A 23,920-nucleotide genomic window follows, 5' to 3' on the forward strand; every position below is an offset into this window, starting at 1 on the left:
ATAATGTTGCCCATGAAGGAGATGTTCTAATCCAAGCGTGTTTTTTGTCCATAGGTGACTCACAACATAGTAAAAGCACACGCTAAGGCCTGGCATGTCTACCATGACCAGTACCGACCACTGCAACAAGGTCACCTGGGAATCTCCCTGAATTCAGACTGGGCAGAGCCAAAGACCCCGACTGATCCAGAGGATGTGAGTGCGGCAGAGCGGTACCTGCACTTCATGCTGGGCTGGTTTGCCCATCCCATTCTGGTCAACGGTGACTACCCTGAGGTCCTAAAGGCTCAAGTGCAGCAGAAACATGATGAGTGTCCGAGTACCGTGGCTCAGCTGCCCACATTCACCGAGGCAGAGAAGTCCTATATCCAGGGCACAGCAGATTTCCTGGGCATCTCCCACTACACGTCCCGGGTGGTCAATGCCTCCCTCAGCAGCAGCTGTGAAGATGGGTATAATGACATCGGAGGGTTTTCCCCAGAGGTGGACCCTTCGTGGCCACTCACCTCCTCTCCATGGATCTCAGTGGTCCCATGGGGTCTCAGGAGGCTTCTGAACTTCATAAAGGAGGAGTATGTGAAAGAGAATGTTCCAATATACATAACAGGCAATGGGATGCCAACGCCCTATACCGGAGAGGTGTTCAATGACATAGCACGTGTGGAATACCTGACTGCCTACATCAATGAGGCTCTTAAAGGTACATTAATGGTGTTCTGCTGCTTGACCACTGTTTGCACAAATGTTCCACCTGACAAACAGCCTGTCAAGTTCATTATTATTGTATTTTTTGCTAATGAGTGTTCTGACTTCTTCCCTTTTCTCCTTGCAGCTGTTAAGACAGACGGTGTATCTGTTAGCTCATATATAGTCCGATCCCTTCTTGATGGCTACGAGGGTCCTGATGGATATAGCCAGAGATTTGGTTTACATTATGTAAACTTAGAAGATCCCAATAGACCAAGGACTCCCAAAAAATCAGCCTATATGTTTTCCAGCATTGTGGAAAATAATGGTTTCCCAAGGACCACAAGGACAAAGAAAGCTTCAAATGCAAAGAGGTCTCATTCAAAGAAGTTACCACCTCTGCCGGCGTCTGATGTTCCCTCAAAGGCCAAGGTGATATGGGAAAAGTTTTCTGGGCAAACAGACTTTGAAAGAGACATGTACCATTATTCCAAAGTCTCAGATGACTTCCAGTGGGGGGTTTCAACCTCCGCTTATCAGGTTGAAGGGGGATGGAACGTAGATGGAAAAGGGCCCAGTATTTGGGACACCTTTTCACATATCCCAGGAAATATCTATGAAAATCACAATGGGGACATCGCATGTGATAGTTACCATCAGCTGGATGCTGACCTGTACATGCTGAGGGGCCTAGGAGTGAACAGTTACCGATTCTCTATCTCGTGGTCTAGAATCTTCCCAACTGGACAAGGCGCAGTCAATGATAAGGGCGTTGAGTATTATAATAGACTTATTGATGGCCTACTGGCAAACAACATCAATCCAATGGTCACCCTTTACCACTTTGATCTTCCCCAAGCTCTACAAGACTTGGGTGGTTGGGAAAATGAAGTCGTACTTGATGCATTCCATAACTATGCCGACTATTGTTTTAACACATTTGGAGATAGGGTCAAGTTTTGGATGACATTTAACCAACCACACACTATTGTAGCTAATGGTTATGGGACTGGCCGGTATCCGCCTGGAGTGAAGGATGACCCAGGTTCAGCTCCATACAGAGTTGCTCACAATCTACTGAAAGTCCATGCCAGGGTCTATCATACATATGACCAGACTTATCGAGGAAGCCAAGGAGGTGTAATCTCTATTAGCTTAAACACAAACTGGGTGGAGCCCAAAGACCCCAAGGAGCTTAGAGACATAGAAGCTGCTGATCGATACTTGCAGTTTACACTGGGGTGGTTTGCCCACCCGATTTTCAAAAATGGGGACTACCCAGAGGCCATGAAATTGCAGGTGGCCGATAAAAGTGAGCTACAGGGCCTCAAGTCTTCCAGGCTTCCAGCTTTTACAGATGAAGAAAAGGCCTACATCCAGGGGACAGCGGATGTCTTCTCCATCAACATCTACACCACAAAAATAGTTCAGCATAAACCTACGTGGCTAAATCCTCCATCATTCGAAACAGATATTGATATTGCAGAAGAGGTTAATGGAGACTGGCCAACTACAGCTGATGAAAACCACATGGCAGTAGCTTGGGGACTCAGGAGGCTGCTTAACTGGGTGAAAGAAGAATATGGAGATGTCCAAGTCTACATCACTGAGAATGGATTTCCGAGGGGTCCTGACATTGACTATGATGACACTGACCGAATATTCTATCACAAGACGTATATTGACGAAGTCTTGAAAGGTTAGTATAGAAGTCCAGACTAAACATGTGATTGTAAAATTCAGGTATATGAACATGAAGATAACATATTTAGCTTCAGACCACTTTGTGTGACCCTCAGCCTACCATTGTTGTAAAGGAACCTGCCTTCTCTTTCTGAGCGTTACTAGGAAGTTATGGCCCTACCAAAGAGAAAGTTCCTTGTCTCATTCTAAGACTGTTTCTTATGTAGTCATAAGTATAGATAAAGGATGGACTCTGGGCATCTGCATGGCACTGACTAGATGACTTCTTGTCTCTTTCTTAGAGATCATGTCCATGAAATCCTTCACATAGTAGAAGAGAATGACCTATGGTTCTTCAATAAGTCTAGTAGTCCTGAATACCCTAATATTTCAACCTTCTGTCTTTGGATTTTGGATAGTATTTAGTATCTCAGAGCTACCTCACATATGAAGAAAAATAAAAAAGCTGAATATGTTAGTTAATCACAGTATTTGTAGCGAGCTATTGCCTCGTATGACCTCTTATGGTAATACATAACATTAATTTGTTATTTTATAAAGAATTTAGTAATTCCATAATTGGTTGTGGGTTAGACCTACAAATACATGTAGGACTTATTTTTAGGGGAGGCGACGGGACCCATAGCAGTTCCACCCTGACTGTTGTGATAAGAACCCCTGTAAATGAGCCCTTTCATCAATACGCATGCACAGAGCTGCACCATTGGTCCCCAGACCTAATTTGCGCTTGGCCGAACCAAGCTGAATCACCCCCACAATCTTTTTGTCATTTTTTTTTTTTTATTCCCAGGAAAGGGATGGCCAGCCTTAAAGATGATAATTGTCCAGTAGATCACATAGGTCATTAACTAGGCTTAAATTGAGACAAACAATCTGGTTCCAGAACATACAAAATCCATTCTGGTGTCTAGGTGGGTACTTCATGGGTAGCAAGTCATGGAGGCTCTAAAAAAGGGCCCTTGGTCTTCTATCCACATTCTATAGATCTGACACCTTTGTGTCCAGTGAGGCCACATTTGAGAGAATGATGCTGTTATCCCTCTTTAGGAATAGCTCCAGAATGATCCCAGTATCCTACAAGAATGATCCACTGCTGTATCCGATGCTGTAGTATTGGATCACCTTCTGGACCATTGATTGTAGTATCCAACATCTGGAACAACATGCTTGTGGTTTGTGAAATGGTCCCCATGTCCCTTTGCTGTGGAGGCATCCAGGTCACCACGACCAGGGTCTAAGCGACATTGCAGCACATGTGCACTGCTGAAACAATGGTGAAATGCAGCTGATTTAGGACTGTGTGTGGGGCTGAATTAGCTCCATTTGTCTGGGTCAGCCAGTCATGGCATATAGAGAGAGGGGTGTTATTTATAGTGCCGATATTCCTCACACCATTACTGCCCCAGTGTTCCAGGGTCCCCCATGGAAGGCAGGGAGAAGGCTTGGGGGCAGTTGTAACCCTGGCGCAGGCATTTACTGAGACTTGGAACAGATAGAATGCTACGAAAAGCCAATGATAACGATTAGTCAGTCTTGTATCATGCCTCAGACTTCTACTCTGTGTAAGACATGTCTTGGATAAAGAACGTAAGATACTGTCTTATCCTCCAGACTTCAGTAGCATCAGATCATTTCTTTGTGTTACAAATGTCATGGTGAAGGGTTATTGTAGAGCCGCAGCCAATAACATGCAAACAAATATAGAATGCCACAAATAGATGTTACTTAGAACCAATGCCCCAACCAGAACTGACATTATGCTAGGCCTCCCCATCTAACAAAGTGTCAGGGAACCACCACTATCCACCAATGGATACTTACCCTCGCGGTTCTACTCAACGGTTGCTGCAACCGTCCAATCAGATCGATCAAGACAAGAGTCATCATTTAAATTTAAAGTTCACATGTTTCTTCAACAGAATGGAAAAGTGATGAGGTGCAAAGGGGTAAGTCACAAATGGTCTCAGACATGGGACCTTAGAAAATGTGTTATTCTCGGGGTTGTTAAGGGTGACAGTATAGTTTAGATTGGCTGAAGGCTGCCACCACCCATGGTTATACCAGCAGATGACAAGAGTAAATAATGTGCCAATAGAAGGTATCATTTATTTTCCATTCTCTCCCCAAAAGCTTACAGTCTGGATGGGGTCAATCTAAGAGGCTACAACGTCTGGGCACTTATGGACACGTTTGAATGGGACCAGGGGCACCGATTTAGGTTTGGGCTGCACCATGTGGATTTCACTAATCCCAACCGCCCAAGGACAGCAAAGCGCACTGCTATGTATTACGCCGAAGTTATACGCAACAATGGGATCCCACTGCAGAAGGACGAGGAATTTCTATATGGCGAATTCCCTAATGACTTTGTTTGGAGCGTGGCCTCATCCGCTTATCAGGTGAGTGGTGGGACCTTGCTCCAGTTTATTTCTGTAACCTACAAGGTCCCTGATTTTGGTTTGCAAACTCCCTCGTACGGCTAGTTAAATCATTATGATCTGCGCATATGCAAGTCTTCATGGCGGGGGCCCTCGGAGACTCGCGTAGTCTCCGAGGGCACCTGCACTGAGGAAGGGGGCGAGCAGGAGGCGGGTGCGCTGGGTGCGCTCAGGAAAACATCTCCATGCGAACATCTCCATGCGATCAGCTGCCCACCCTGTTTTCGGAGCAGGGCGCCGCTAATCTAAGTCACCAGAGAGCGACATTAGTGAGCGCAACAGAACTAATAGAATAATCAGAATAAAACAGAATAATTCCGGGCCTGCATGCAAGCCTGCGGTGTTGCTTTGTGATCCAACCAGAATCAGGGCCAAGAGGTAAATATGATTTTACTGATAGTTATAAGCATTAATAAGGAAATGGCACCAACGGAACCGTCCATGGTAGAACTAGCAGATAGACTCATGGAAGGACCATTTACCTGTTGATTGCTAAAATTCCATCAAGGAAGATACCATTACCTATGGCAATGGCAGCAAGGAAATGGATATTTATAACATTCCATGAACCTTAAGGTCTTCCGCTAAAGCTAGAATAAATGCTTTATATTGAAGAATGTTTGGCCTAACTCCATGTTCTTTCTGACCTCTAGATTGAGGGCGCTTGGAGGGCAGATGGGAAAGGGCTTAGCATCTGGGATCAGTTCTCTCATTCGCCATCCAGAATTAACGACAACAGCAATGGAGATGTGGCCTGTAACAGCTACTACCGGGTTGAGGAAGACATAGAGATGATCAAGAGTCTCAAGGTGTCAAGCTACCGATTCTCCATCTCCTGGCCCCGGGTTCTCCCAGATGGGACCCGAAACTACGTGAATGAAGCTGGGATTAATTACTACATCCGTCTGATTGATGGTCTACTGGCTGCTGGTATAAGACCACAGGTAACAAGGAAATTACCCTTGACACCTTGTCATTGGAGAGTATAGAACCACTGGGTGAGCGACTGAAACATCCAACATGATTGCAGCTTATCTCTTCTCTCTCACAGTTTACTGTACCTTCATTTTATTTTCTAGGAATCAAAAAGACTCAAGCTTAGTGTAATTGCAAATCCAGGTTCCACTCAGTATCTGCAGCTCAATAAAAATGCAGACTGGAATTTGGTTGAGATAGAATGTTGGCACTTTGACTAGGATTCTGTTGAGTTAGAATGTTGGAGCTTTGACTAGGATTTTATTGATATAGAATAGTGGAACATAAGCAATGATTCTGTTGAATTAGAATGTTAACACTTCGACTAGGATCCTGTTGAGCTAGAATGTTGGAGCTTTCAACTAGGATTGTACAGGGTTAGAATGTTGGAATATTGACTATGATACTGTGGAGTTAGATTGTTAAAACATGGGCTACATTTCTGTTGATTTAAAATGTGTCCCAAAGGCTAGGATTCCATGGAGTTAGATTGTTGGAACATGTACAAAGATTCTGTTGAGTTAGAGTGTTGGAGCAGGGGATAGGATTTTGTTGAGTAAGAATATTGGCACTTTAACTAGGATACTGTTGAATTAACATGTTGAAACTTTCAACTAGGATTCTGTTGAGTTAGAATGCTGGAATATGGACTATGATTCTGCGGAATTAGATTGCTAGAGCATGGGCTAGGTTTCTGTTGCGTTATAATGTTGGAACATAGGATAGGAGTCTGTAGAGTTAGAATGTTGGAAAATTGGCTAGGATTCTGTTGAGTAATGATGTTGGAGCAAGGACTAGGTTTATGTTGAGTTAGAATGTTGGTGCAAGGACTAGGTGTCTGTTGAGTTAGACTGTTGGAACACCTACTTGGGTTTGGTTGAGTAAGAATGTTGAAAAATCTACTAGAATTGTATTGAGTTAGAATTTTGGAACATCTACTAGGTTTCTTTTGAGTTTGATTGTTTGGAAATGGGCTAGGATTCTGTTGATTTACAATGTTGGGAAATGGGCTAGGATTCTGTTGATTTACAATGTTGGGAAATGGGCTGGGTGTCTGTTGAGTTAGAATGTTGGAACAACTACAGTACTAGGATTCTATTGAGTAAGAATGTTGGAACATGGGCTAGAATTCTGTTGAGTTAGAATGTTGGTAAATGGGCTAGGATTCTGTTGATTTAGAATGTTGGGAAATGGGGTAGGTGTCTGTTGAGTTAGAATGTTGGAACACCTACTAGGATTCTGTTGAGTTAGAATGTTGGAACATCTACTAGGATTCTGTTGAGTTAGAATGTTGGCAAATGGGCTAGGATTCTGTTGAGTTAGAATGTTGGCAAATGGGCTAGGATTCTGTTGAGTTAGAATGTTGGGAAATGGGCTAGGATTCTGTTGAGTAAGAATGTTGGAACATGGGCTAGTATTCTGATAATTTAGAATGTTGGAACATGGGGTAGGTGTCTGTTGAGTTAGAATGTTGGAACACCTACTAGGATTCTGTTGAGTCAGAATGTTGGAACATCTACTAGGATTCTGTTGAGTCAGAATGTTGGAACATCTACTATGATTCTGTTGAGTTAGAATGTTGGTAAATGGGCTAGGATTCTGTTGAGTTAGAATGTTGGCAAATGGGCTAGGATTCTGTTGAGTAAGAATGTTGGAACATGGGCTAGGATTCTGTTGATTTAGAATGTTGGAACATGGGCTAGGATTCTGTTGAGTTAGAATGTTGGAACAACTACTAGGATTCTGGTGAGTAAGAATGTTGGAACATGGGCTAGGATTCTGTTGAGTAAGAGTGTTGGAACATGGGCTAGGATTCTGTTGATTTACAATGTTGGAACATGGGCTAGGATTCTGTTGAGTTAGAATGTTGGATCATGGGCTAGGATTCTGTTGATTTAGAATGTTGGAACATTGGCTAGGCTATCATGTTGAGTTAGAATGTTGGAACATGGACACACAATTAGGACCTTGGGGGCAATTGAACCTCAGTGCTGTGAGGTAATATCGCTAACCACTGTACCACCCTTGCTTTTCATGGAAGAGTAGCAAATTAGTAATCAGAGATTTTGTAATAAATTATATATTTTACTGGTGAACAGGTGACTTTGTACCACTGGGATCTACCGCAAGCTCTGCAGGACCTCGGTGGCTGGGAGAATGATAGCATTGTGGAATGGTTTACGGACTACGCTGAGGTGCTCTTCCAGAGATTGGGAGACAAAGTGAAGTTCTGGATTACTCTCAATGAGCCCTTCATCATTGCCTATCTTGGGTATGGAGTAGGCGCATTTGCCCCAGGCAAGTATAATATACATTTTCCTATGACAGCTGCTATTACTGTATAGCTTCTATAGTATGTCATACAGACGCGGGCCACTGATCCCATCTGACCGATACCATGTCCCATATCTGGCTGCTGGGGAGCTGTCCCCATGATTTGCCTGCTATCCCTGTCCATTAGAAGTAGTACAGCTTCCCTTAGTGTGTTTCTAGGTTCTCCATCATATTTTGCCCACCCCAGTGCATACTCAGTGCCTGACTAACCAACAGGATGATTAGGCTGCAGCCTAGGGTGTTTGGACTGTTGGGGCACCTTGCAGGTGACAGCCGAGGAATAAACTAAAGGCCTAATTTATTCCATGCTTGTTACCTATCACCCGTCCTGATGTACTGTGGTGGTAAAGTTGTTATGGTGATTGCCAGGTGGCTGTGCCAATGTAACTTACTGATGGAACCATTACTTTATGTACATTGTGCTAGATCGCCAGCCGGGCAGCCTAAAGCCAAAGTCTCCTTCCCACGCCACAAGCATGAGATCCTACGTGCCAGGTGTATAACCTTCGTTACATGCACATGGGCAGTATGACTGGCGAGTCCCTGAGCGCCCATACACGTGTGTTTAGCAGCATTACAAGAGGAGCTACATGTTCTCCTAGGGCACCTGGAACCTTTATTCGGGCCCTGTGCCTAATATTAGTGTCTAATAAGTAGCCAATTTTTTGGACAATTCTTGGAGAATTCACCATATTTTGGAACATGGGTCTTTGCCCCACATGACCAGCCAAAACAGGAGTCAGAGTAGCCTGAACTTCATCCTTTACCACTAAGTACTGCTGCCATAGTCCTCTTCCACCTATTGATTGTTATAGTTATTGGTTTGAGTCTAAATGACAAAGTCTTCCATTCCAACAGGTTCCTTCTCACCAGGTGAAGGGGTTTATGTGGTTGGACATAACATGATCAAGGCTCATGCTGAAGTATGGCACCTGTACAATGACAAGTATCGGGCCACACAGGGAGGACTCCTCTCCATCACGCTCAACTCTGACTGGGGTATACCCATCAACCCTTACAAACAGCAGGATGTAGATGCAGCATTGAGATATATGATGGTATGTAATATCGTACTGCTATAAATGTGTTATCATGGCCCATTATATGTTGTATGAGGACCTTACAACATGGATTGGAAGGACCACAGCCAGGACCAGAAGCCACAGTGCAGAAATGTGATGAGGAAGAAGAGAGCAGAACACATCTCATAAGCACAAATACAAGCTATTGCTTCTTCTAAATTGTGTTGTTTTTGTCTTAAGTCCATTATCCAAGTCCACCAGGACCTCACTTTGTTTCGCTTCTTTCCCTAACTCTGCTTAGTTTTTTGCTGGTTGGTTTGGACATCCCATCTTCAAAACTGGGGACTACCCTGAGATCATGAAGAGCAGAGTGCTGGAGAGGAGCCTGGCGGTGGGGATGTCTAAAAGCCGGTGAGCAAAATGACATCACATTACTTACATAGGGATTTCTAATGGCCATGAAATAATGGGCCTTATTTTGGTTCATTCTTTCTGACAAAATCCTTCTTAGATGGGCAAAACCATGTGCACTGCAGGGGGGGCAGATGTAACATGTGCAGAGAGAATTAGATTTGGGTGGGGTTTTACTTCAAAGTGAGATCTATATTGCAGTGTAAAAATAAAGCAGTCAGTATTTACCCTGCACAGAAACAAAATTACTCACCCAAATCTAATTCTCTCTGCACATGTTACATCTGCCCCCCCTGCAGTGCACATGGTTTTGTCCATCTAAGAAGGATTTTGTCAGAAAGAATGAACCAAAATAAGGCCCAATGTTTTGATTGTACACACACACAAAATGCAGTGAAAGGCCAAAAGTCACATAAAAGTAACACGTGTATATTATGCACCAAGGTACAATGTAACAGTGACGTTAATCAATGTTGACTTGGGGTCAGGAAGGGCACTTTCCTCCCAATCAGGTTCTATCTATTATCTTCTAGAAGGTTCTAAATAAACTGTCCAAGGCAATACAATAAATTCTTCTTTCTCCGCAGACTCCCAGAGTTCACGGACAGCGAGAAGCAGAGGATTAAAGGGACTTATGACTTCTTTGGCCTCAATCACTATACCTCTGTATTAGTTGGGTTTGCTGACCACCCTGTAAACATCGTAGGCTATGAAGGAGACAGGTAAGGGTTACCATGGAGACACAGAAAAGACCACTGTACAGAAGACATCGCATAGGAGAGCATACAGTGACCCTACTCATCCTACATCCATCTGTCTTCATTCAAATAATAGGTTCCTGAGTGTTGGTGTGCAACTAGTTCCTACCCAGTAGAAGGTATGGATAATGTACTATAATTGAGAGCAACTGCATGTACTCATAGGTGGAAAGGTACCATCCAGCCCCATAGCAGAATTTAAGTAGGTGCCCTGCCTCCTGGGCATCCATCTACAATACTTTGTCAGTTAGTTATGTAGGCCTACTTATATATAAGCAGAGCAGGCCTACTTAGATGTAGAAGAGTTCCTTGGCAAGACGCACTTCTAGTTTGCCCCATGTTCCTCCTGCCAGGTCACATCCTTCAGGGCTCAAAACACGCAAGGAACAAACTAAAAAAAAGGTACAAACAATACAGCCCTAATACAGGACATGTGCTGAGCAAACCTGGGTCTTCTCCAAGACAATATAGGGACCATAGAAAGAAAAAAGCATCCAGCCAGAAATCCAACAGATGCCTATAACTAGTTAGCAGTTTTTGGAGGCTAGTATAAAGCTATAAAGATATATGATGGATGATGAACTATTGGACGAACAATGACGGTAATAATAATAAGTGCTGTATGAGGATCTTAACGATGATTATAAGGAATAATGGATGAGGATAATGAAGAGGATAATGACATTGATGAATGGAGGAGGATTAATAATAAATGATTGATAGTTGATGACTTTTGGACGAGGATAATGAAGATGAAGTTTGATGGATGACGATAATGACATTGATGGGTGATGAATGAAGTATGATGGTAGTAAATAATGGATGATGAATGATAAACTGTGAGTGAATAGATGAGAAATGATGGGCAATGATAATGATGAATGATAAATGATGAATTATAGATGGAGACAATGAATGATTGTTGATGCAGGGCTGGCGCCACCACTAGGCAGGTTTAGGCCACTGGAGGGCGGCACTTTGTATGGAAGTTGCGGACACTGCACCCACCATGGAGCCACATTAGCAGCGCCCACACCCCCTCCTCCCGTGGACCAGGCCGGAGCAGGTGTTGAACAGAGGAGGAGAGCTGTGGGGCATCCGCACGCACATCCCCCCCCCCCGACCAGGTGAGCAGAGAGGAGAGGGGGAGTGGAGGGGGGTGGGTTCATGAGGGGTCGCCTGGGGCGCTGACAGCGCTTGCATCGGCCCTGTGTTGATGGATGATAAATGCAGAAGGATGGATGACGAATGGTGGATGATGATGATGATGATGATGATGATAATGATGGCGATGATCAACGTTGGATTGAGTTAGAAATGATTAATTATAATGACGTTTATGAGTGATTGTTGACGGACGATGAATTAAGAATGATGGTTGATGATGATTAACGATGGCGATGATGAATAATAAACAATGAATGATGGGTGGAGATGATGAATGAGATTGGTGAGATTGGTGATAATTTTTCATTGATGCATGGTAAACGATGGATTATAAATGACGAATAACAAATGATGAATGATTAGGATGAATGAGTGAGAAATGATGGAGGGTGATGGTGAATTATGATCAATGAATGAGGGATGAGAAATGACAGATGGATGATGATGATAGATGGAGATGATGGATCACAAATGATGGGTAATGACGTAAATGTCGATCGATGAATGAGGGATGTTCCACCATAAGCATCATTTGTGTCCTGTACAACATTCCAGAGGGGTCCATGTAATGAGTGACCGGACATGGCTGGGATCTGGTAGCTCCTGGTTAAGAATAACACCCTTTGGCCTGCGAAAACTATTAAACTGGATTAAGGAAGAGTTTAACAACCCCCCTATTTACATTACGGAGAACGGTATATCCGAACGTGGAACAAACCTGAAGGACATATGGAGAGAACATTACTATAAATATTATATCAACGAGGCTCTAAAAGGTAAGTAATAAAGTCATTTAAAATTTGAGTGAAGTGGAGATAAATTGTTTCATCGATAAAATACAATTTCTTTTTCCCCACATTATTATGGGACGTTTTTCTTAGATAAAGTTAGAGAAAACCCATACAGGATCGACGAAGAGCCTTACGTATCCTAGCGGATCTTTTTGTTCTCCAGTCACTTCAGTGGTTGGGTGGGGGTTTGGAAGCTCCATGTTGAACATACGAGGGCAGGGAATGTAGATGTTGAAGTGGTTTTCCTTGTAACCAAATGTATTCTTTGTACAACACAGCTATCAAGTACGATGGTGTGGACCTCCGAGGTTACTCGGCATGGTCTCTGATGGATAACTTTGAGTGGGCAGAAGGATATACTGAAAGATTCGGATTGTACTATGTGAATTTCTCAGACCCATCTCTGCCTCGTATACCCAAAGAATCGGCAAACTACTACAGGACTCTTGTCCAGTGCAATGGATTCCCTGACCCACTTAATGGGCCTCATCCCTGCCTGAATCTGGAACAGGAAGGTGAGTCCGATGTAGGGATCTGTAACATGGGTTAGACATCCATGTGTCTCTGTTTCTCATGAAGATCCAATATTACTCATTATATTGTTATGGCTTTGGGAGAACCATTTTCTACCTGCGATCTACACATAGTAATAATTGTAGGAAACAAACTGAAATTCCAGTTCTATGGTCATCTCTGCTGGGATTCAGCCTATAACTTTCTGTTGCCACGGTGGTGGCCGTCTTTAGGGCTGGAAGGTGGAACCTTAGGTGCCCCATTCTGCAAGGCTCCAATGTCAGAACAGTTACTACCAAGTTCCTCCATAGTCCAGGTTCTCCATTCTCCACTCTGCCGTACTCCCAGTTCTCCATACTCCACCCTGCTGTACTCCCAGTTCCCCATACTCCACTCTGCCGTACTCCCAGTTCTCCATACTCCACTCTGCTGTACTCCCAGTTCCCCATACTCCACTCTGCCGTACTCCCTGTTCTCCATACTCCACTCTGCTGTACTCCCTGTTCTCCATACTCCACTTTGCTCTACTCCCAGTTCCCCATACTCCACTCTCCTGTACTCCCAGTTCCCCATACTCCACTCTGCTGTACTCCCAGTCCCCCATACTCCACTCTGCTGTACTCCCAGTTCCCCATACTCCACTTTGCTGTACTCCCAGTTCTCCATTCTCCACTCTGCTGTACTCCCAGTTCTCCATACTCCACTCTGCCGTACTCCCAGTTCTCCATACTCCACTCTGCCGTACTCCCAGTTCTCCATACTCCACTCTGCTGTACTCCCAGTCCCCCATACTCCACTCTGCTCTACTCCCAGTTCTCCATTCTCCACTCTGCCGTACTCCCAGTTCTCCATACTCCACTCTGCTCTACTCCCAGTTCTCCATACTCCACTCTGCTGTACTCCCTGTTCTCCATACTCCACTTTGCTCTACTCCCAGTTCCCCATACTCCACTCTCCTGTACTCCCAGTTCCCCATACTCCACTCTGCTGTACTCCCAGTCCCCCATACTCCACTCTGCTGTACTCCCAGTTCCCCATACTCCACTCTGCTGTACTCCCAGTTCTCCATTCTCCACTCTGCTGTACTCCCAGTTCTCCATACTCCACTCTGCCGTACTCCCAGTTCTCCATACTCCACTCTGCCGTACTCCCAGTTCTCCATACTCCACTCTGCTGTACTCCCAGTCCCCCATACTCCACTCTGCTCTACTCCCAGTTCTCCATTCTCCACTCTGCCGTACTCCCAGTTCTCCATACTCCACTCTGCTGTACTCCCTGTTCTCCATACTCCACTCTGCCGTTCTCCCAGTTCCCCATACTCCACTTTGCTGTACTCCCAGTTCCCCATACTCCACTCTCCTGTACTCTCAGTCCTCCATACTCCACTCTCCTGTACTCCCAGTTCTCCATACTCCACTCTCCTGTACTCTCAGTCCTCCATACTCCACTCTGCTGTACTCCCAGTTCTCCATACTCCACTCTGCTGTACTCCCGGTTCTCCATTCTCCACTCTGCCGTACTCCCAGATCTCCATACTCCACTCTGCTGTACTCCCAGTTCTCCATACTCCACTCTGCCGTACTCCCAGTTCTCCATACTCCACTCTGCCGTACTCCCAGTTCCCCATACTCCACTTTGCTGTACTCCCAGTTCCCCATACTCCACTCTGCTGTACTCCCAGTTCTCCATACTCCACTCTCCTGTACTCTCAGTCCTCCCTACTCCACTCTGCTGTACTCCTAGTTCTCCATACTCCACTCTGCTGTACTCCCAGTTCTCCATTCTCCACTCTGCTGTACTCCCAGTTCTCCATACTCCACTCTGCTGTACTCCCAGTTCTCCATTCTCCACTCTGCTGTACTCCCAGTTCTTCATACTCCACTCTGCTGTACTCCCAGTTCTCCATACTCCACTCTGCTGTACTCCCTGTTCTCCATACTCCACTCTGCCGTTCTCCCAGTTCTCCATACTCCACTCTGCTGTACTCCCAGTTCTCCATACTCCACTCTCCTGTACTCCCAGTTCTCCATACTCCACACTCCTGTACTCCCAGTTCCCAATACTCCACTCTGCTGTACTCCCTGTTCTCCATACTCCACTCTGCTCTACTCCCAGTTCCCCATACTCCACTCTCCAGTACTCCCAGTTCCCCATACTCCACTCTGCTGTACTCCCTGTTCTCCATACTCCACTCTGCCGTTCTCCCAGTTTTCCATACTCCACTCTGCTGTACTCCCAGTTCTCCATACTCCACTCTCCTGTACTCCCAGTTCTCCATACTCCACTCTCCTGTACTCCCAGTTCCCCATACTCCACTCTGCTGTACTCCCTGTTCCCCATACTCCACTCTGCTGTACTCCCTGTTCTCCATACTCCACTCTGCTCTACTCCCAGTTCCCCATACTCCACTCTCCAGTACTCCCAGTTCCCCATACTCCACTCTGCTGTACTCCCTGTTCTCCATACTCCACTCTGCCGTTCTCCCAGTTTTCCATACTCCACTCTGCTGTACTCCCAGTTCTCCATACTCCACTCTCCTGTACTCCCAGTTCTCCATACTCCACTCTCCTGTACTCCCAGTTCCCCATACTCCACTCTGCTGTACTCCCTGTTCTCCATACTCCACTCTGCTCTACTCCCAGTTCCCCATACTCCACTCTCCAGTACTCCCAGTTCCCCATACTCCAATCTGCTGTACTCCCTGTTCTCCATACTCCACTCTGCCGTTCTCCCAGTTCCCCATACTCCACTCTGCTGTACTCCCAGTTCTCCATACTCCACTCTCCTGTACTCCCAGTTCTCCATACTCCACTCTCCTGTACTCCCAGTTCCCCATACTCCACTCTGCTGTACTCCCTGTTCTCCATACTCCACTCTGCTCTACTCCCAGTTCCCCATACTCCACTCTGCTGTACTCCCTGTTCTCCATACTCCACTCTGCCGTTCTCCCAGTTCTCCATACTCCACTCTGCTGTACTCCCAGTTCTTCATACTCCACTCTGCCGTACTCCCAGTTCTCCATACTCCACTCTCCTGTACTCCCAGTTCTGCATACTCCACTCTGCTGTACTCCCTGTTCTCCATACTCCACTCTGCTCTACTCCCAGTTCCCCATACTCCACTCTCCTGTACTCCCAGTTCTGCATACTCCACTCTGCTGTACTCCCTGTTCTCCATTCTCCACTCTGCTGTACTCCCAGTTCTTCATACTCCACTCTGCTGTACTCCCAGTTCCCCATACTCCACTGTCCTGTACTCCCAGTTCCCCATACTCCACTCTGCTGTACTCCCAGTTCTCCATACTCCACTCTGCTCTACTCCCAGTTCCCCATACTCCACTCTGCTCTACTCCCAGTTCCCCATACTCCACTCTCCTGTACTCCCAGTTCCCCATACTCCACTCTGCTCTACTCCCAGTTCCCCATACTCCACTCTCCTGTACTCCCAGTTCCCCATACTCCACTCTGCTGTACTGCCAGTTCTCCATACTCCACTCTCCTGTACTCCCAGTTCTCCATACTCCACTCTCCTGTACTCCCAGTTCCCCATACTCCACTCTCCAGTACTCCCAGTTCCCCATACTCCACTCTGCTGTACTCCCTGTTCTCCATACTCCACTCTGCCGTTCTCCCAGTTCCCCATACTCCACTCTGCTGTACTCCCAGTTCTCCATACTCCACTCTCCTGTACTCCCAGTTCTCCATACTCCACTCTCCTGTACTCCCAGTTCCCCATACTCCACTCTGCTGTACTCCCTGTTCTCCATACTCCACTCTGCTCTACTCCCAGTTCCCCATACTCCACTCTGCTGTACTCCCTGTTCTCCATACTCCACTCTGCCGTTCTCCCAGTTCTCCATACTCCACTCTGCTGTACTCCCAGTTCTTCATACTCCACTCTGCCGTACTCCCAGTTCTCCATACTCCACTCTCCTGTACTCCCAGTTCTGCATACTCCACTCTGCTGTACTCCCAGTTCCCCATACTCCACTCTGCTCTACTCCCAGTTCCCCATACTCCACTCTCCTGTACTCCCAGTTCCCCATACTCCACTCTCCTGTACTCCCAGTTCCCCATACTCCATGATCACAGTATATAATACTTTGAGCATCTGCTTGAACTACAACTCCTATCATCCTCGGTCATGTTACATGTAAGTGCTGGAAGAGTCAGTTATACCAGCGTGTTCTTTCCTACAGGTACAACCACCACAGCCAGTACAACTGCCACCACAACCCGCGCCACAGCCAGCAGCAGCCACGTGGGACCCACAAAAGATGCACAATCTGACACGGTTCCCTTCCTCGGAATGGACATCTCTACAGGCGATGCGATGATTGCGCTATATGTGGAATTTGCACTATTACTCGCTGCTGTTCTGGGCATCATCTTGTTTTGCGTTCTGTATAGTAAATTGCGCAAGAAATATAAGTTATCCAAGTTGTAGCTGTTGCCGTGTATGACTGTATATATAATATCATGCTTATTTCCCTGTAATAAAATACAAGCTATGAACACGGCATTCCCTCTAGTATATACAGTGCAGGATATAGCTGACGCTGACCCTAGTTATACTCTGTATACACATTACACCACACATTGGGCCTGATTCAGAACACGGCATTCCCTCTAGTATATACAGTGCAGGATATAGCTGACGCTGACCCTAGTTATACTCTGTATACACATTATACCACACATTGGGCCTGATTCAGAACACGGCATTCCCTCTAGTATATACAGTGCAGGATATAGCTGACGCTGACCCTAGTTATACCCTGTATACTCATTATACCACACATTGGGCCTGATTCAGAACACGGCATTCCCTCTAGTATATACAGTGCAGGATATAGCTGACGCTGACCCTAGTTATACTCTGTATACACATTATACCACACATTGGGCCTGATTCAGAACACGGCATTCCCTCTAGTATATACAGTGCAGGATATAGCTGACGCTGACCCTAGTTATACTCTGTATACACATTATACCACACATTGGGCCTGATTCAGAACACGGCATGGTACTTGTTTCCTAGCACGGCCACAATCGTTAGTAATCGTGTCCCTTAATTAAGGGACACGATTACCCCGATGGACCCGATTTCTTTTGAAATCAGGTCCATTTTGCCGGCTAGGAAGCAAAAATCGGGGGCATCGCGTCGGTCGGGACCATTAAGATTGGTCCCGACGCGACCGACGCGATGCCCCCGATATTTCCATTGACTTCAATGTTAAAAAATTTTTTAACATTGAAATCTTGTCGGGAAGGGAAAATATCGGGGGCATCGCGTCGGTCGGGACCATTAACATGGGTCCCGACGCGATGCGACGCGATGCACCCGATTTTTACATAGGGTTCAATGTTAAAAAAATTTTTAACATTGAAATAGTGTAAAAATGTCCAACAATGTGAAATGGGTCAATATGACCCATTTCACATTATAAATGTCCCCGTCGTCGCCCCACGATAGACGCGAACCCGAAGCGTGGCGAGCGCAGCGAGCCCGCGAGGGGCGGCGGTACGCGTCCTCCGACCTTTTCATGCCCTACTATCCACTACGGCGTGGAGTGAGAATAGAATAGTGTGGCGAGCGCAGCGAGCCACCGAGCCCGAAGCGTGGCGAGCGCAGCGAGCCCCGCGAGGGGACGCGGATACCTTCACAGTTATACGCGTCCCCTTGCGGGCTTCACAGGTGTCCGTGGCGACGCGGAGACCTGTGAAGACCGCGAAGGGACGCGTTTACCTGTGAAGGTATCCGCGTCCCCTCGCGGGGCTCGCTGCGCTCGCCACGCTTCGGGCTCGGTGGCTCGCTGCGCTCGCCACACTATTCTATTCTCACTCCACGCCGTAGTGGATAGTAGGGCATGAAAAGGTCGGAGGACGCGTACCGCCGCCCCTCGCGGGCTCGCTGCGCTCGCCACGCTTCGGGTTCCACGTACTTAAATTTGGGGGGGTTCTGAATTTTTTTCATTCAATCCAATGTAAAATTGGGTCCCTGGGACCCATTTTACATTGGATTCAATGAAAAAATCGGGTGAAAAATCGGTCGGTCGCATCGGTCGCATCGGATGCGACCAAATCGCATGCGATGCGATCGACCCGATTTTTTTAAGCACGACCACCCCGATCTTAATCGGTGTGGCCGTGCTAGGAAACAAGTACCCACGGCATTCCCTCTAGTATATACAGTGCAGGATATAGCTGACGCTGACCCTAGTTATACCCTGTATACACATTATACCACACATTGGGCCTGATTCAGAACACGGCATTCCTTCTAGTATATACACAGTGCAGGATATAGCTGACGCTGACCCTAGTTATACCCTGTATACACATTATACCACACATTGGGCCTGATTCAGAACACGGCATTCCCTCTAGTATATACAGTGCAGGATATAGCTGACGCTGACCCTAGTTATACTCAGTATACACATTATACCACACATTGGGCCTGATTCAGAACACGGCATTCCCTCTAGTATATACAGTGCAGGATATAGCTGACGCTGACCCTAGTTATACCCTGTATACTCATTATACCACACATTGGGCCTGATTCAGAACACGGCATTCCCTCTAGTATATACAGTGCAGGATATAGCTGACGCTGACCCTAGTTATACTCTGTATACACATTATACCACACATTGGGCCTGATTCAGAACACGGCATTCCTTCTAGTATATACAGTGCAGGATATAGCTGACGCTGACCCTAGTTATACTCAGTATACACATTATACCACACATTGGGCCTGATTCAGAACACAACATTCCTTCTAGTATATACAGTGCAGGATATAGCTGACACTGACCCTAGTTATACCCTGTATACACATTATACCACACATTGGGCCTGATTCAGAACACGGCATTCCTTCTAGTATATACAGTGCGGGATATAGCTGACGCTGACCCTAGTTATACTCTGTATACACATTATACCACACATTGGGCCTGATTCAGAACACGGCATTCCCTCTAGTATATACAGTGCAGGATATAGCTGACGCTGACCCTAGTTATACTCTGTATACACATTATACCACACATTGGGCCTGATTCAGAACATGGCATTCCCTCTAGTATATACAGTGCAGGATATAGCTGACGCTGACCCTAGTTATACTCTGTATACACATTATACCACACATTGGGCCTGATTCAGAACACGGCATTCCCTCTAGTATATACAGTGCAGGATATAGCTGACGCTGACCCTAGTTATACTCTGTATACACATTATACCACACATTGGGCCTGATTCAGAACACGGCATTCCCTCTAGTATATACAGTGCAGGATATAGCTGACACTGACCCTAGTTATACTCTGTATACACATTATACCACACATTGGGCCTGATTCAGAACACGGCATTACTTCTAGTATATACAGTGCAGGATATAGCTGACGCTGACCCTAGTTATACTCTGTATACACATTATACCACACATTGGGCCTGATTCAGAACACTGCATTCCTTCTAGTATATACAGTGCAGGATATAGCTGACGCTGACCCTAGTTATACTCTGTATACACATTATACCGCACATTGGGCCTGATTCAGAACACGGCATTCCCTCTAGTATATACAGTGCAGGATATAGCTGACGCTAACCCTAGTTATACTCTGTATACTCATAATACCACACATTGGGCCTGATTCAGAACACGGCATTCCCTCTAGTATATACAGTGCAGGATATAGCTGACGCTGACCCTAGTTATACCCTGTATACACATTATACCACACATTGGGCCTGATTCAGAACACGGCATTCCTTCTAGTATATACAGTGCAGGATATAGCTGACGCTGACCCTAGTTACACTCTGTATACACAATATACCACACATTGGGCCTGATTCAGAACACGGCATTCCCTCTAGTATATACAGTGCAGGATATAGCTGACGCTGACCCTAGTTATACTCTGTATACACATTATACCACACATTGGGCCTGATTCAGAACACGGCATTCCCTCTAGTATATACAGTGCAGGATATAGCTGACGCTGACCCTAATTATACTCTGTATACTCATTATACCGCACATTGGGCCTGATTCAGAACACGGTATTCCCTCTAGTATATACAGTGCAGGATATAGCTGACGCTGACCCTAGTTATACCCTGTATACACATTATACCACACATTGGGCCTGATTCAGAACACGGCATTCCTTCTAGTATATACAGTGCAGGATATAGCTGACGCTGACCCTAGTTATACCCTGTATACACATTATACCACACATTGGGCCTGATTCAGAACACGGCATTCCCTCTAGTATATACAGTGCAGGATATAGCTGACGCTGACCCTAGTTATACTCTGTATACACATTACACCACACATTGGGCCTGATTCAGAACACGGCATTCCTTCTAGTATATACAGTGCAGGATATAGCTGACGCTGACCCTAGTTATACTCTGTATACTCATTATACCGCACATTGGGCCTGATTCAGAACACGGCATTCCCTCTAGTATATACAGTGCAGGATATAGCTGACGCTGACCCTAGTTATACCCTGTATACACATTATACCACACATTGGGCCTGATTCAGAACACGGCATTCCTTCTAGTATATACAGTGCAGGATATAGCTGACGCTGACCCTAGTTATACCCTGTACACACATTATACCACACATTGGGCCTGATTCAGAACACGGCATTCCCTCTAGTATATACAGTGCAGGATATAGCTGACGCTGACCCTAATTATACTCTGTATACTCATTATACCGCACATTGGGCCTGATTCAGAACACGGTATTCCCTCTAGTATATACAGTGCAGGATATAGCTGACGCTGACCCTAGTTATACCCTGTATACACATTATACCACACATTGGGCCTGATTCAGAACACGGCATTCCTTCTAGTATATACAGTGCAGGATATAGCTGACGCTGACCCTAGTTATACCCTGTATACACATTATACCACACATTGGGCCTGATTCAGAACACGGCATTCCCTCTAGTATATACAGTGCAGGATATAGCTGACGCTGACCCTAGTTATACTCTGTATACTCATTATACCGCACATTGGGCCTGATTCAGAACACGGCATTCCCTCTAGTATATACAGTGCAGGATATAGCTGACGCTGACCCTAGTTATACCCTGTATACACATTATACCACACATTGGGCCTGATTCAGAACACGGCATTCCTTCTAGTATATACAGTGCAGGATATAGCTGACGCTGACCCTAGTTATACCCTGTATACACATTATACCACACATTGGGCCTGATTCAGAACACGGCATTCCCTCTAGTATATACAGTGCAGGATATAGCTGACGCTGACCCTAGTTATACTCTGTATACACATTACACCACACATTGGGCCTGATTCAGAACACGGCATTCCTTCTAGTATATACAGTGCAGGATATAGCTGACGCTGACCCTAGTTATACCCTGTATACACATTATACCACACATTGGGCCTGATTCAGAACACGGCATTCCTTCTAGTATATACAGTGCAGGATATAGCTGATACTGACCCTAGTTATACTCTGTATACACATTACACCACACATTGGGCCTGATTCAGAACACGGCATTCCCTCCAGTATATACAGTGCAGGATATAGCTGACGCTGACCCTAGTTATACTCTGTATACACATTATACCACACATTGGGCCTGATTCAGAACACGGCATTCCTTCCAGTATATACAGTGCAGGATATAGCTGACGCTGACCCTAGTTATACCCTGTATACACATTATACCACACATTGGGCCTGATTCAGAACACGGCATTCCCTCTAGTATATACAGTGCAGGATATAGCTGACACTGACCCTAGTTATACTCTGTATACACACTATACCACACATTGGGCCTGATTCAGAACACGGCATTCCCTCTAGTGTATACAGTGCAGGATATAGCTGACGCTGACCCTAGTTATACCCTGTATACACATTATACCGCACATTGGGCCTGATTCAGAACACGGCATTCCCTCTAGTATATACAGTGCAGGATATAGCTGACGCTGACCCTAGCTATACCTTGTATACACATTATACCACACATTGGGCCTGATTCAGAACACGGCATTACTTCTAGTATATACAGTGCAGGATATAGCTAACACTGACCCTAGTTATACTGTGTATACACATTATACCACACATTGGGCCTGATTCAGAACACGGCATTCCCTCTAGTGTATGCAGTGCAGGATATAGCTGACGCTGACCCTAGTTATACCCTGTATACACATTATACCACACATTGGGCCTGATTCAGAACACGGCATTCCTTCTAGTATATACAGTGCAGGATATAGCTGACGCTGACCCTAGTTATACCCTGTATACACATTATACCACACATTGGGCCTGATTCAGAACACGGCATTCCCTCTAGTATATACAGTGCAGGATATAGCTGACGCTGACCCTAGTTATACTCTGTATACACATTACACCACACATTGGGCCTGATTCAGAACACGGCATTCCTTCTAGTATGTACAGTGCAGGATATAGCTGACGCTGACCCTAGTTATACTCTGTATACACATTATACCACACATTGGGCCTGATTCAGAACACGGCATTCCCTCTAGTATGTACAGTGCAGGATATAGCTAACGCTGACCCTAGTTATACCCTGTATACTCATTATACCACACATTGGGCCTGATTCAGAACACGGCATTCCCTCTAGTATATACAGTGCAGGATATAGCTGACGCTGACCCTAGTTATACCCTGTATACACATTACACCACACATTGGGCCTGATTCAGAACACGGCATTCCCTCTAGTATATACAGTGCAGGATATAGCTGACGCTGACCCTAGTTATACTCTGTATACACACTATACCACACATTGGGCCTGATTCAGAAAACGGCATTCCCTCTAGTATATACAGTGCAGGATATAGCTGACGCTGACCCTAGTTATACTCTGTATACACATTACACCACACATTGGGCCTGATTCAGAACAAGGCATTCCCTCTAGTATATACAGTGCAGGATATAGCTGTCGCTGACCCTAGTTATACTCTGTATACACATTATACCGCACATTGGGCCTGATTCAG

At 45.6% G+C, this 23,920-nt stretch overlaps 2 protein-coding genes across 3 annotated transcripts in view; both read left to right on the forward strand.

Moving 5' to 3' along the window:
* The window catches only part of LOC146009858 (uncharacterized), a 360,424-nt gene that overhangs the window by 283,604 nt on the left and 52,900 nt on the right, over nt 1–23,920 (forward strand). The gene's annotated exons all lie outside the window — the stretch shown is intronic.
* The window catches only part of LOC146007359 (lactase/phlorizin hydrolase-like), a 62,312-nt gene that overhangs the window by 4,963 nt on the left and 33,429 nt on the right, over nt 1–23,920 (forward strand). Inside the window, exons 4-13 of the mRNA XM_083145708.1 lie at nt 55–700; nt 833–2,386; nt 4,522–4,790; nt 5,483–5,773; nt 7,904–8,102; nt 8,997–9,196; nt 9,462–9,571; nt 10,159–10,293; nt 12,052–12,272; nt 12,566–12,802. Of these exons, the coding sequence (XP_083001834.1) occupies nt 55–700; nt 833–2,386; nt 4,522–4,790; nt 5,483–5,773; nt 7,904–8,102; nt 8,997–9,196; nt 9,462–9,571; nt 10,159–10,293; nt 12,052–12,272; nt 12,566–12,802 (3,862 nt within the window). The remainder of the gene's footprint in view (nt 1–54; nt 701–832; nt 2,387–4,521; nt 4,791–5,482; nt 5,774–7,903; nt 8,103–8,996; nt 9,197–9,461; nt 9,572–10,158; nt 10,294–12,051; nt 12,273–12,565; nt 12,803–23,920) is intronic.

Source organism: Crinia signifera, chromosome 6 (genome assembly GCF_055691185.1).
Source record: "Crinia signifera chromosome 6, ASM5569118v1, whole genome shotgun sequence".
Classification (NCBI taxonomy): Eukaryota; Metazoa; Chordata; class Amphibia; order Anura; family Myobatrachidae; genus Crinia; species Crinia signifera.